Source organism: Protopterus annectens, chromosome 2.part0 (assembly GCF_019279795.1).
Source record: "Protopterus annectens isolate FY-2018-M chromosome 2.part0, PAN1.0, whole genome shotgun sequence".
Taxonomy (NCBI): Eukaryota; Metazoa; Chordata; order Ceratodontiformes; family Protopteridae; genus Protopterus; species Protopterus annectens.
The window spans coordinates 1,789,419,219-1,789,434,905 of record NC_056728.1 but is presented as its reverse complement, the minus strand read 5'-3'; the positions used below and the strand labels follow the sequence as shown (position 1 = coordinate 1,789,434,905).

The 15,687-nt window shown below is 43.4% G+C and overlaps 1 protein-coding gene across 1 annotated transcript in view; it reads right to left on the bottom strand.

Moving 5' to 3' along the window:
* RCC2 (regulator of chromosome condensation 2) overlaps positions 1 to 15,687 on the bottom strand; it is a 1,536,688-nt gene that overhangs the window by 916,433 nt on the left and 604,568 nt on the right. Inside the window, exon 10 of the mRNA XM_044061821.1 lies at positions 10,728 to 10,746. Coding sequence (XP_043917756.1) covers positions 10,728 to 10,746 — 19 coding nt within the window. The remainder of the gene's footprint in view (positions 1 to 10,727; positions 10,747 to 15,687) is intronic.

Sequence of the window (15,687 nt, the reverse complement as noted above, 5' to 3'; positions counted from 1 at the left end):
CTTTCTAAAAAGGACCAGGAATCCTTAAGAATCTGGGTTTCCAGCTCTACATACTTTTTTAGTATACAGTCCACGAGTTTTGCACATGGATAAGTCATGGACTGTCTTGCGTCTACTAGAGCTCTAAATGGTGGATCTAATAAGTTTTTATGTAACTTTGGTATCCCGAAAATCTTTGGGATCCTGGGTGCCATCATTGTAATATATGTGTATTGTTTTATATCAATAATACCATCTGTGTATAAGTCACTGAAAAACATTCTAATTCTGTTGTAAGCTTGGTTTAATTCATTTCTACTTATCGCCTCATAGGTGTCACTCTCTAATATTGAACACATAATGTTAGAGTAGTCTCCGTTGTAGAAGACTGCTAACCCTCCTCCCTTATCTGGCTTCATTAGTCTCAAAGGTAGCTGTCTAATTAGGGTTAGTAAGATATTTTCTTCTTCTGACATGTTAGTTTCAGTGTTCCTATTACCGGCATGTTTTGTAAGGTCTCTAAATTCACTAGTGCAAAGATGTTCAAACATATTAAGTACATAGTTTTGGGGTGGGTTGAATGTGCTGGCTATCCTCAGTTCATTTGTGTTGTAGCTGTTGTTACCAAATAGAATGTTTAAGTTAAGTTTGCGTATAAACAATTTAAAGTCAATGATCAATTCAGAAATGTCACAACTTCTAGTGGGTAGAAAGGTCATTCCTTCAGCGAACAGTTCCACCAAGCTGGGATCAATTTTACATTCCGTGTAATTATAGATTTTAAAATCTTTTTTGATGTTAAATAGGGTTTCATGAAGTTTTAACCCTGATACTGGTTGTTGCTCCTGGTGTTGTACCTCCGTTTCTGCCCTTGTATTGGGTTCGTTGACCAATTGTCCCCCCCTTACCCCCTTGTAGTTTTTTTGTGGGCCTTGATTTTGTCTTGCATTGTTAACCTGCTGATAGGTTTGGCCAGTTTCCAGTTCACTTGTTTCGTCTTCAAAAGTTTCATCTTCTGTATTTATGTTTCCAGAAGTTGTTGCAAAAAAGTACAGTTTTGTACCTACCATAAATGTAGATGTTCGAAGATCCACATTGCTGCAGTCCTTACATATGGGTAGTCCGCTGTCCTCGGTCGGCCCGAATACCAAAGTATTAGGCTGACGTCGGTCAAGGCGCTTTAGACTGACATCAGAACGTCAGGGTACAAAAGCGCATGACCGACGTCATATCCTCAGTCTTTTCTTGCCCCAGATGTCAGAAGGCCCTAACAACAAAGGCTAAAGCCAAAAAATAACCAACCACCCCTGCACTAACCATATTTACAATACAACCCAAACCACACCACCACCTCTAACTACAGAGGGGAAGGAGGGAGGGTAAATTGGACTGCAGCAATGTGGATCTTCGAACATCTATCTACATTTATGGTAGGTACAAAAACTGTACTATGTTCTTCATCTCACATTGCTGCAGTCCTTACATATGGGTAGAATCCCAAAGCAGAGGTAAGGGAGGATGGCCAACTAAAAAGCATTAAGGGCTGCCAAAATGCCCTGTAAAATTGCAGTGGCAAATCCAGCCCTAGATTTAGAGTAAAGTGGAAGGTGGTAATGCTTAGAGAAAGTATGCACTGAACTCCAAGTAGCTGCTTCCAAAATATCTTTAGTAGCCACCCCTTAAAAGCTGTAGAAGTGGCAGTAGCCCGAGTGGAATGAGGCCTAATCCCAGCTGGAATCTCCTTACCATGATGGGAATAACAGAAAGTAATACAAAAACAATCCACTTAGAAATAGTTTGTTTTGAAACTGGTTTGCCCTGAGAACCCAAAGCAAAAGAAACAAACAACTGCTGAGACTGCCTGAACCCTTTAGTTCTGCTCAAATAATATTGCAACTGTCTGTGTATATCCAAAGTGTGCAAAATCCTCTCCCCTTTATTTTGGGGGTTTGCATAAAAAGTAGGCAAATGAATAGTTTGGTTTAAAGCCACACTAGAAACAACTTTAGGCATAAAAGAAGGGTTAGTACGCAAAGACACCCTATCCTTGTGGAAAATTAAGAAAGGCTCAACCGCCATAAGGGCCTGTAATTCAGAAACCCTTCTAGAGGTAATGGCCAACAAAAAAGCAGTCTTCCATGATAAATATTTCAACTCTGCTGTTGCTGCAGGCTCAAAAGGTTGTAGAGTGAGTTTCTCCAACACAAAATTGAGATCCCAAGCAGGAGTAGGAGCTCTACGTGGGGTCTTATATTCTTTGCCCCTCTAAGGAATTGCTTAAACAAAGGATGAGAAAATAATGGTGGGTCACAGTCATAGTGAGCAGAGATTGCTGCAGCATGAACCTTTATAGAGAAGGACAAACCTTTGTCCAATAACTCAGTAAGGTATTGAAGAGCAACACTTAAATTAGGTTTAGAAACATCAAAGTCCTTTGCTGTACTTCAAAATAAAAATCTCCTCCATTTATCTGCGTAAACTTTCCTTGTACTAGGCCTTCTGGCCTCCAAAATAACATTCAAAACTTGTTGTGGAAGCTGAGACCCTCCAGGGTTTAAAACAGAATATGCCAGGCTGTTAGATGTAGAGAGTGAAGTTTGACATTGAGTAAATGACTGTTCTCTTGAGACAGCAGGTGAGGAATCAAGGCAACGGCCATGGAGGCTTCCTCACCAGACTTCTCAGTAATGGGTACCAGTGCTGTCGAGGCCAATCTGGAGCTATTAAAATCATGTTTGGCTTGTCCTGTCTGACCTTCAGGAGTACCTTTGGGAGGAGAGGCAGAGGTGGAAAGGCATACACGTGAAGATTGCTCCAATTGAATGAGAGAGCATCCACTTTCCAAGCTGTGGGATGAAACCTTTTGTGCAAAACTTTGGCAGCTGGTAATTTAGTGGAGAAGCGAACAGATCTATGTCTGGAGTTCCCCATAACACTGTCAATTTCTGAAATACATGAGGATCCAATTTCCACTCGTGGGGATCCATAATTTGTCTGCTCAACACATCTGCTAAGGAGTTCTGTGCTCCTGGCAGAAACCTTGCCTGAAGATTTAGCTGTAAACAGAGCAGTCTCCCACAAAATCATTGCTTGTCTGCATAGAGGATATGAATGCGTCCCCCCTTGCTTGTTGATGTACCACATGACAGTTGTGCTGTCTGTTTGAATCAACACCTGCCCTGGAAGAAGTAAATCCTTGAAAGCTATCAATGCAAACTGGACTGCTAACATCTCCTTCAAGTTGATATGTAAATGTTGAAGTCTGGCAGGCCACGTGTCTTGTACCCATTTTCCATGTAGATGAGCTCCCCAAGCTTTATCTGAGGCATCTGTCGTTAGAATCTGACTCGCCTCTGGTCGGGTCACAGAGAGTCCCTTGTTTAGGTGACATTCCTGAGCCCACCACAAAAATTCCTTTTGAATGCAAGGTATTATCTGAATGACAGTGTCCAAATCTTGGCAGTGCTGTCCATACATTCTTGAGATACCATTGTAGCTTCCTCATATGCAGTTTGGCATTGGGAAGTACCAGAATACAAGATGCCATGAACCCCAAGGCTTGAAGGACTGTCCTTGCAGTCAGCCTGGACTGACGAGACAATTGGTGGAAGTAGAGAGAAAGATTCTTTTGTTTGTCCGGGGTCAAAAAGGCTATCTGGGATGCTGTATTCAGTCTCACACCCAGAAAGCACATGTCCTGAGAGGGTACTAGACTGGACTTTATTTCGTTCACAGAATACCCCAGGCATCTTAACACTGCCATCACATACTGTAAATGATGAAGAAGTTCGTCCTTTCCTTGGGCCAGAATCAGGCAATCGTCCAAATAAGGATAGATTTGTATTCCTCTTAGCCTGAAGAAAGCTACCACTGGAGCCAGAACCTTCGTGAACACTCTGGGCAGTAGATAAGCCAAAGGGCAATGCAGAGAACTGATAATGAGAAGTCCCAGCTCGAAAACGCAGATACTTCCTGCAACTGAGCCTGATAGGAACATGAAGATAAGCCTCCTTGAGATCCAGAGTCACCATCCAGTGATCTTTGCCCAGCAGAGGTAAAAGCTGATGTAACGTCAACATTTTGAACTTGGGAATGTCCAGATATGTGTTGAGGATAGATAAATCCAAAATTGGTCTCCACGTGTTCCCTTTCTTTGGTACTAGAAACAGGCGAGAATAAAATCCTAGGCCCACTTCTGGCAGAGGGACCGGTTGTATGGCCCCTAATTGAAGTAGTAGAGAAATTTGTTTGTGAGCCTCTAGTCTTTGCTGCGGAGGAACGTCTGGCATGCCTTTGAAAGGAGGCAAGGTATGGAAATAAAACTTGTAACCTTGGTGTATGATATCCAATACCCATTTGTCTTGGGTAATCAAAATCCAATTTTCCTTGAAGAGTGCCAACCTTCCTCCCAAAGGTGCTGCCAAGCAAGAAGGATCTGGCAGCTGAAAAAGTAGGTCATTGGGCCTGTTTACGAAAGGACTGGCCCCTGCCCTCACCAAGATTGTGCAGGTGAACTCCCTGTTCTAGGTCTGAAAGAACCTGAGCTCTGCCCCTACCACGTCTAGATCTACCCCTAGACTGAGAATCATAAGAAGGATACGTCCACCCCTTAGCAGGCCAATTCCTACTAAACTTTGGAGGCTGAACCTGCAAAAAATCTTTAACAGCCTGCATAGACTTAGCCTTGTCTTCCATCTTCTTCAAGACTGACTCCACAGGTGAACCAAACACATCAGACTGCAAAGGAGCATCCAAAATCCTTGTCTTAACATGGTCAGATAAATTCTGATCCTTCAGCCAGGCGTGCCTGCGAAGAACTGAACCAGTGGCAGCCACCCTAGACGAGGCCTGCACAGCATCAAAACCACATTGTAATGAATGCTTACCCACCTGTTCAGAGACATGCACCAAATCTTGTAATTCTTTACACTCAATGCCTTCCGCCAGAGCATCCACCTTAGACTTCAATTGAGAAAGAAGAAAGTTTTGATATTTCAACATATGAAACTGGCAATTCAAAGCCCTCATAGCTAAGGTAGAAGAAGTATAGACCTTCTTTCCCCATCTATCCAAAGCTCTGGCCTCTTTATCTAGAGGAACCGGATTCTTTACCACAGAAGCCTTAACACCCTTAGGTCCCTGACTAATGGTTTCTGGGTCCGCCCTAGGACTCTTATCAAGATATTTATGAGCCTCCGGTACCCTGTAATACCTATCCGGTTTAACAGGCGCAGGAGGCAGAGAATCAGGATTAAGTGAAGCCTCTGAAAACACATCTTCCACAACATCCAGAACAGGAGGTATAGCCAAGGGCCTGTGTTGGGGTAAAAGCAAAAATTCCCTAAGCCTTTTCCGGGAATCAGAGAAGTCCTGACCTTCCCACTTAAAATGTTCCCTCATAGAATGAAGTGTCTCTGAAAAAGAAAAATCCTCCGGAGGAGAAGCAGTAGGAGTGGAATCATCTGCATCAGAATCAGAATAAGGAGAGTACTCCTGCAAGTCTTCAGCCGAAGACTCTGAAACATCCGAAGCCTGCTCAAAACCTCCCAATTCTGGCTCCACCCTAGGCCTCTTATCAGGAGGGGGCAAAGAACCTCTAATCAGAGTAATCAAATCTTCTGCCATTTTAAGCATGTGCTTCTTAGGCACAGACCCTGCTGAACTAGGAGTGACACCAACAGAAGCTAAACCTGGCCTGCCTCTGGGAGAAGCCTTGGAAACAGAAGGAGAGGGCCTAACCACCCTAGGAAGGGAGGGGAGTACAGTAACCTGAGAAGCCCCTTCAGCCTGACCTGCCTCTTGAGAGGCCACATCCTGCAAAATCAAAGTCTCCCCCTGAGACTCCAAAGAAGTCTCCGTCGGAACCACCGGCTCCACTGAAGCCTCTAAAGAACCGGCGTCCGGGACGGACGACTCATCTTGCCTGGGTTTAACTGTTTTGTCTTTGCGCTTCTTCGAAGAAGCGGGCGCCGGAGAATCCGACGGCATATTATAATTGCACCGCTTACCGAAGACCAGCCTAGCACAATCTAACCTTCGCTTAATAGTGCGCTTATTGAACCTCGCACAAAAGCGACACCCAACAACATCGTGCTCAGGCCCCAAACAAAGAATGCACAAAGAATGGTAATCCCTATGCGGTATCTGTTTCCCACAAGAAATACAGTTATTCACTTTTTCTGACATCCGGTAATACACTGAGGCAAGAAAAACAAAATATTCCCAACGGGTACTTAGCCAACTTGGATTCGGTCTGAAACTCCGAACTCGAAAAATTTCAGAACGCCGAACGGCACTTGCAACGCTGCTTCTGCATCGGACCATGCGGCAAAAAAGACTGAGGATATGATGTCGGTCATGCGCTTTTGTACCCTGACGTTCTGATGTCAGTCTAAAGCGCCTTGACCGACGTCAGCCTAATACTTTGGTATTCGGGCCGACCGAGGACAGTGGACTACCCATATGTAAGGACTGCAGCAATGTGAGATGAAGAACATAGTTACTTTTAGTAGTAAACACATTTCTGGATGGTAAACGTTTTCCTTTACCTTTTGAAACTGTTTGGTAGGGGTTCCCATTGGTCTTGGGTGGGGGGTTACGTGTGTTAGGTGGTTTTGGGAATGCTTCCCCTTCACTGTAAGCTTTGAGGTCCCTTTGCAGTTTTTTAAGTTTGTTTCCCTTTAATTTGACCATTTGTTGCGCTATACTATTTAAACTTCTATCAAATTCATATTTATATCTGTTGTAGTCTGAATCGACTTTGATCTCATGTTCCAGTAATGTAACTTCATTATTTAAACCTTCAAGAGAAACTTTATAATGCTTAATCATGCATTGTAATATTTCTAGGCCATGATTGTTGTACAAAGTAGTTAGTTCGTTGAAGAAATCTGACCCATATTCAAGGCCAGTAGGATAGGAATAGTGTCTCAGGCCTTTCGGAACAATTTTTTCCTGCACACACCTGTTTAAATAATTCAGTTCTAATTGTAGCTTTTTAACCTTGAAAAGCTTGTTGTCAAAGAGTTTCAGTTTATCGGTTAAGCATTCACTGTTTTCATTATAAGAAAAATGCTCAGTACCTTCACTTAAGTTGTCCATGTTGAGTTCCGTGTCTAGCCATGATTTTATATTAAAGTTGTTGTCCATATTGAAGGAGCGCGGTTCTCTAGTCTCTCTAGGCTCAACCGGGCGATGCTGTTGGGACTGTATTAGTCCGCTCTCTTGAGAAAGTTGTTGGTTTCCTCCAGGTATGCCTGCTGCCGCTGTAGAGGCCCTCGTCAATCCGCTGGAGTTGGTAACACAGTCTACCTTCTCCGATAGGCGGTCAAGTTGATCGTTGATCAAATTCAGTAGTTGGGTAAGATTCCCTTGCGACTGTGTCTGGTCCCCCTCTTCATCCATTACGCTAGGGTAGTCAACTAACGAACAACTAAGAAAACCAGGAACTGAAGAAAACCAATGAATGCTGAAGTTGACAAACCGCAAGGTTGTGGAGATACTGGGGGTGCAGGAAAACGATAAATCCAAGTAAAAAATCTGGTTTTAAAATGCAGAAGCGTTTATTTTGAACAGAATCAGAATCACGTTAAACACTAAAAGCGTTTTTCGTTCCAACAAGTGTCGGAACTTCATCAGACAACAACTTCCTCTATTGCAACTTCATTTATAGGAATTAACCGCTGTCAGCAATTAATTATTTAAAACACACATAGCCCTTTGTTTTTTAAAGAAGCAGATACATAGTAAATGGTGTTAAAATATATTGAAATACAATACAATACAAAAGTCCTACATAGGTGCTTTATAAAGAACCAAGTGCAAAAATAAATGGGTTGTAATAGCCAATAATTTCCTTTGTCCGGTGACTTTATAAGTAACCCCAACCTTTGTTGTTCATGTGCTTTTACTTTAAAAGTATATGTTGCGATGCATATACACACTAATATTATAAAAAATATATGTAAAAAATATATATGATATGCCTAATTAAAATAAGATAAGATAGAATAGAGTTGACCATACAAATAGTGTCTACATACCTAAATACAATTTTAACAATCAATGTAATACAATTTATGTATTCAATAAAAATAAATATAAATATCAGTAATGCATGTATAAAAAGATGTAAATCAAACTATAACTATAATAAACAACTAGAGAAGTACGTATATAAAAATGTATGAACTCCTTTTTAATTTTTATTTTTGGCTATTACAACCCATTTATTTTTGCACTTGGTTCTTTATAAAGCACCTATGTAGGACTTTTGTATTGTATTGTATTTCAATATATTTTAACACCATTTACTATGTATCTGCTTCTTTAAAAAACAAAGGGCTATGTGTGTTTTAAATAATTAATTGCTGACAGCGGTTAATTCCTATAAATGAAGTTGCAATACAGGAAGTTGCTGTCTGATGAAGTTCCGACACTTGTTGGAACGAAAAACGCTTTTAGTGTTTAACGTGATTCTGATTCTGTTCAAAATAAACGCTTCTGCATTTTAAAACCAGATTTTTTACTTGGATTTATCGTTTTCCTGCACCCCCAGTATCTCCACAACCTTGCGGTTTGTCAACTTCAGCATTCATTGGTTTTCTTCAGTTCCTGGTTTTCTCTGTATTGTATGAGGAAGTCGGGAGTGTCAAAGTATGTAAGAGTGGTACAGGATATGTACGAGGGTAGTGTGACAGCTGTGAGGTCTGCGGTGGGAGTGACGGATGTGTTTAAGGTGGTGGTAGGATTACATCAAGGATCAGCTCTGAGCCCTTTCTTATTTGCAATGGTGATGGACAGGTTGACAGACGAGATCAGACATGAGTCCCCGTGGACTATGATGTTTGCAGATGACATTGTGATCTGTAGTGAGAGTAGGGAACAGGTGGAGGAGACCCTGGAGAGGTGGAGATATGCTCTAGGGAGAAGAGAAATGAAGGCCAGCAGGACTAAGACAGAATATATGTGTGTGAATGAGAGGTAGGATAGAGGAATGGTGAGGATGCAGGGAGTAGAAGTGGCAAAGGTGAATGAGTTTAAGTACTTGGGATCAACAGTTCAGAGTAATAGTGAGTGTGGAAGAGAGGTTAAGAGGAGAGCTGGCAGGATGGAGTGGGTGGAGAAAAGTGTCAGGCGTGATTTGTGACAGACTAGTACCAGTAAGAGTGAAAGGGAAGGTTTACAAGAGGGTAGTGAGACCAGCTATGTTATATGGGTTGGAGACAGTGGCATTGACAAAAAGGCAGGAGTCAGAGCTTGATGTGGCAGAGTTGATGTTAAGATTTGCACTGGGTGTGAAGAGGATGGACAGGATTAGGAATAAGTATATTAGAGTGTCAGCCCAGGTTGGATGGTTTGGAGACAAAGCCGGAGAGGCAAGATTACGTTGGTTTGGACATGTGCTGAGAAGGGATACAGAGTATATTGGGAAAAAGATGCTAAGGATGAAGATGCCAGGTAACAGAAAAAAGGAAGGCCTAAGATAAGGTTTATGGATGTGGCGAGAGAGGACATGCAAGTGGTTGGTGTGTCAGAGCAAGATGCAGAGGACAGGAAGAAATGGAAACAGTTGATCTGCTGTGGCGACCCCTAACGGGAGCAGCTGAAAGAAGAAAAAGTCTAGAGTAGAAACCTTGTCCCTTTTTCCTCTTCTGGTACAGTCTGAATAGCCTTTATGCTTAAGAGAGAGTACTTGCTTTTGAGCCTCTGCCCACTGATTTGGGGGTAGATCTGGCCAACCATTTGGGGTTGGTAACGTGTGGAAGTGAAATCTGTATCCTTGGGAAACTATTCAAGACCCATCTGTCCTGGGTAATGAGTTCCCAGTTTTTTGCATGTACAGCAGTCTTTCCCCCCAAAGGGGCAGTCAGTTGAGAAATGCTTGGAAGTTTTAAAGTTAAGTCACTGAGCCAGTTTACCATGGGGGGAAGTTTTACTACTCCCAGATTTAGAAGTGGGGGCCCCTACTGTTTAGCCCTGTGCATACCTTGGGAATGAAGCCTGGGAGTTCTGCTGGATCTGGGTTTGAACTGAGAAGGCCTGGAAGGGCAGAAAAGGACCAATTCTTAGAGGGGCAAGGCCTACTAAATCTTGGAGGTTGTATTTGTAAGAAATCTAACAGTTTGCATAGATTTAGCTTTTTCCTCCATCTTTTTAAGAACTTCTTCTGATTTTTTGCCAAATAGGCAGTCCTGATTTAAGGGAGCATCCAGTAATTTTTTCTTTAACATGATCTGGCAAGGATTGCTCCTTAAGCCAAGCATGCCTTCTAAGTACAGATCCAGTGACAGCAGCCCTGTAAGATGCCCCTAGTGAATCAAAACCACAATGCAAAGTATGTTTTCCAACCTGTTCAGCAGAATGCATTAAATCCTGTAAATCCTTATTTTCAGCACAATCAGGAATCAACATTATTTAATGTTTAAGCAATCCAATAATATGCTGCTGATACTTCAACATATGAAACTGGCAGTTTAAAGCCCTAATGGCCAAGGTTGCAGAAGTGTATACCTTCTTACCCAGTCTATCCAGCGCCCTTGAGTCTCTATCAGAGGGGGTAGGATTTTTGGCAGTAGTAGCTTTAATGCCCTTGGGTCCCTGTGAAATGGTCTCAGGATCCGCAGTAGGATTTTTGAAAAGGAACTTGTGAGAATCAAGAACCCTGTAATATCTATCAGGTTTTCTGAGAACAGGAGGTAGAGTCAGGGGCCACGCCAGATTCAGAAAAGACAAACAATGCCCAGTACAGGAGGGATAGCTAAAGGCCTGTGCTGGGGCAGGAGTAAGAAATCCCCAAGCCTCTTTTTAGAATCAGAGAAATCCTGACTTTCCCAATGATAAACTCCCTAAGAGTATGCAAGGTTTCACCAAAAGAGAAATCCTCTGGTCTGAAGCAGATGGAATAGAGTCCTCAGCATCAAAATCCTCATAGGTAGATAAAGGTAAATTCCTGGTCAGAGGAAACAAATTTCAGAATCCTGGTCATAAGTATCATAAGCAAACTCAGTCCTAGGTCTCAGAGGGGGAAGGCTGGCTTCCCCAGATTAAAGTAATAAGGTCTTCATCCATTCTTGTTTGTTTTTTTAGGCATAGAGGCCTGATCATGCGGTCTTGGCGTCTGTTTTCTAGGCATGGTTCGAGTTTTAGGCCTTAAAGAAGAAAATGGCATTGGTTTGATATACAAGTCAGTAGGCCTGAATACATCCTCAGAAGCCGGTGCCTGCACAGCGGTTCCAGACCCATCCAAGGTAGAGACATCTGCAAGTTCCACAGCTGAAGCATGTCGCGGCATACCGGACACAGAATGTTCGCAGTAGAGGCCTGCAAATCTGAAGAAGTGGGTATCAGGGGCTGCAAAAGCACCTGAGTACCGGCGAACTGGCTTAGGAGAAATGTAATCGGCAGCTTTGGACCTAGGCGGCCTGTCTCTGTCTGTCTTTGCGTTTTTTCAGAATGTCGGTAGTCGGATGGCTTACCAGAGACATATCTGGATAATTGAACAGAGCACCAAAATATTTAGAAGCGAAAATATACAGACGGATAATTCGTTGTTTAAATAAGGCACAAAACAGACAGCGAGGTACATCGTGTCAGGGCCTAGGCAAGGAATATTGTACGAATGAAAATCTTTATGAAGTATTTGCTTTCCACAAGAAATGCAATTATTTACTTTTACAGACATCGGATTAGAGCAAGAAAAAGTTTCTCCAATGGGGTACTTGGCTTTAGTTGAAGACTTCGGTTGTAATACTCGAAAATGACAATTTCAGGAGTCGCCCGAAAGGCACTTGCAAACTGCTTCTGGCGCAGCAATGCAAGAAAGACTGATGTAATGGCGTCAGCTGCATGTTTTATACCCCTGACTACCTGGCATCACGGAAGAGACAGCAACCGACGCAGGACCCAAGACTTTGTTAATCAGGCCGACAGAGCTACTGCAAGCAGATAACCCAAATGTGAGGACTGCAACAGTGAAACACGAAGAACATCTTAATTGCCCAGTCGGACAGTTAACTAGAATGAGCCAAATGTTGTCCACAGAAAAAGTGTGAAGTGCCATTTGCTGGTTAATCTAAACATAGTCTAAGTGGTGTGCTCCAGGGTGCATCTAGACAGACCAATTGGAAAGAAGGGGGATAGGTGGGGTGATTGAATACTGCAACATGGAAGAGGACATCTATGGTTATGGTAAGATTGTACACCGCTATTATGTCCCTCTATTCCCATGTTGCAGTATTCTTAGTGTGGGAGAGTGCCACAACTTAGGAAGAAGGAAGGGTGGAGAGGTAGAGGTAGAAGATTCCACAAAGCCCTGTAGGATAGCCCTAGCAAACCCTGTTCTGGATCTGGAGATGTGGTCTAATTTGCAGCGTCTGGTGAAGGTGTGTATAGAGGACCAGGTGGCCGCCTCCAGAATGGAGGCTGTGTCCATGCCTTTGAATAAGGCTTTGGAGGATACTACGGCCCTGGGTAGAGTGAGCCCAAACTCCCTGAAGTAGGTCCTTGCCATGGCACAAGCAGCAGAAGTGGGTAGTTTTCATGATCCAGCAGGAAATGGTTTGTTTGTAGACTGCCTTGCCCTGGGGTGGAAGGATACAAATAGTTGGATTTTCTGATGGACTTAGTTTTGCCCAAATAAAACCACAGTTGTCTGTGCATATCCAGGGAATGGAGTACCCTCTCACTGTCATTAGTAGGGGAGGGGAAGAGGCTGGGCAGGTGAATGGACTGGTTTTAAAGACAGTTCGTTGACCCCCTTGGGCATGAAAGAAGGGTTGGTGTGCAGGGTCACCCTGTCCTTGTGGAAAATGGTGTAGAGTAGACAGGCCATGACAGCTTGTAACTCTGACACCCTTCTAGCAGAGGTAAGGGCCACCAGAAAAACAGTTTTCCAAGTGCACATTTAGATAGTTGCAGAGCTGGCTGGCTAAAATGGAGCCAGTGTGAGGTTTTTCTAGGATAAAGTTTAGGTCCCAAGGCAGTGGGACTGGTTTTCTTGGTGGCCTGATGTGCAAGACCCCTTTCAGGAACAACTATACATCTAGCCTGGATAGCGGGGGGGGGGGTCTAGGGGTAAGCAGGCAGAGATTGTACTTAGGTGGACTTTCACTGAAGAATAAGAAAGGCCAGGCTTGATAAGTTCACACACAAGTTAGGACTAGCGGCACATCCGCTAGAAAGGGATCCCTATGCTTTTCGATACACCATTTGGAGAATCTTCCCATTTTAAAATATAGATCTCCTGGAAGTAGGTTTCCTGGTCTCCCTCAGGACTGAAAGCAAGTCCTCAGAGTAGTGGTGTCTGAAGGGAATTAAAAGTTATCACCCAAAGAGTTAGGCCTAGCATTTGTAGGCGAGGATGAATGAATGTTCCCTTCTGCTGTGTAAGTCCACCTTGTGGGGTACCTTGTGGTGACTGCCCTTGGTGATAGTAGTAGGGAAATCAATGCTGCCTAGGCCATTAGGGGGTCACCAGCAAGATTTTTGTCTTGCCCTTCCTGATCTTCAGGAGGACTTTGGAATGAGACAGAAGGGGGGAAATGCATATAGAAACCGCCCCCTTCAATGAAATGGAAGCCTTGTAGCAAGGATATGGTGAACTGCAAATTTTTTTAGGGTATCATCTTTCTGCAAAAATGAGGATGTCGTCTAGGTATGGGTAAATAAGAACGCCTTTGGTTCTACAATGGGCTATTGCTGGGCCTGGCATTTTGTGAATACCCTGGGTACAGTAGATAAACCAAGGGCAAGGCTGTAAACTGAAAGTGGGAATGGGGCCCAGTAAAACACAAGTACTTTCTGTGAGGGGTTTTATAGGGATGTGGAGGTAGGTCTCCTTGAGATCTAGTGCGGGTATGAATGCCTGGGCAAAGAAGGGTCTGAAGGGATAACATTCTTTTTTTTTTTTTTTTTTAAATATTTTTATTAATTTCCAAAAACAAGGAGGGATAACATTCTGAAGGATGGCACACTCAGGAACAGGTTTAAGAAAGGATAGATCCATAATTGGCCTCCAAGGGCTGCCCTTTTTTAGTACAAGAAATCACCTTGAGTAAAAACCTTTTCTTTCTTGTGTGTGTGTGTGTGTGTGGGGGGGGGGGGGCATGTTAGAATAGTGTAAAATCTTACCATAACCATAGATGTCCTTTCTCCTTCCATGTTGCAGTATTCTTACTGTGGGATTTCCCACCTCAGGCGACTAGACATCGGCTCCTATACAAAAGCTTAAGCCTGGTTGCTGTAGGTGTGTGGGAAGTCACACGTAGGGCCATAAACCAGGGACCTTAAATGTGACATCTGCACGCACAAACCTCAGAACCTGAAGGCCAGACACAGTCTTAAAGAGAGAAATAAGCAATTTGACTAGAAGTTAGTGTCATATACTGGCTAGTTGCTCTTGGAGAAGAGTAGAGCTTCCTAATAGCTAGGTTAGTAGTCCACACATAATGGAAGGAGAAGGTGGGAGGGATGGACTACTGCAACATGGAAGAGGACTATGGTTATGGTAAGACTGTACACAACTATTCTATGTCCTATTCCTATGTTGCAGTATTCTTACTGTGGGAGAGTACCACAGCTAGAGGGAAAGGGTTGCGGCAGAAGTGGAAGACTCCAGAAACCCCGGCAGGATTGTTCTAGCAAAGCCTGCCCTGGCTCTGGATACTTGATATAGTTTGTAGTGTTCGGTGAAGGTGTGGATAGTGGGACCAGGTGGGCAGCTTCTAAAATGGAAGCTGTGTCCAAGTCCATTGAGGAAGGTTTTGGAAGTAGCCATACCTCTGGTGGAAAGAGCTCTCACCCCATGGGGTAAAAGTTTGCCACAGTGTGAGTAGCAGAAAGCAATAGATTTACTGATCCAATCTGAAACAATTTGCTTGGAAAATGCCTTGCCCGTAGCCCTGGGGGTGGAAGGAGACAAAAAACTGATCAGATTTTCGTAAGGGCTTAGTTTTATCTAGGTAAAATCTAAGTTGTCTGTACACATCCAGGGAATTGAGAATCCTCTCACTCTGGTTAGTTGGTTGGAGAGGGGAAAAAGGTAGGCAGGTGAATAGATTGCTTTAAGGACAGCTCATTTACCACTTTAGGCATGAAGGAGGTGTTAGTGCGCAAGGTCACCCTGTCCTCGTGGAAAACAGTGTAGGGGACAGGCCATGAGAGCCTGTAACTGACACTCGCCTAGCAGATGTGATGGCCACCAACAGTACAGTTTTCCATGTACATAGTTGTAAAGTAGCATTGCTAGCCTGTTCAAAGGGGCCAAGTGTTAGTTTTTCCAGGACAAAGTTTAGGTTCCAGGGTGGCAGGATGACTTTTCTAGGTGGTCTGATGTGTAAGACCCCTCTCAGGAAAAGTTTAACATCTAGCCTGGATAGTAAAGGGGTGGTCTAGAGGCAGGCAGATATGACTGAAAGATGTACTTTCACCGAAGAGTAAGAAAGGCCATCCTTAACGAGTTCACACACATATGTAAGGACTAGGGAAGGGTCGGCTTGGCTGGGGTCACTGTCCTTACGTAAACAGCATTTTAAGAATCTCTCTCATTTTGATAAGTATGCTTTTCTAGTAGCAGGTTTCCTGGCCTCCCTCAGGGCTGTAAGCATATCCTCTGAATAGTGGTGTCTAAAAGGGATAAGAAGTTTATCACCCAGAGTATTAGTGCTAACATCTGTAGGCGAGGATGTATTAGGGTTCCCTTTTGTTGTG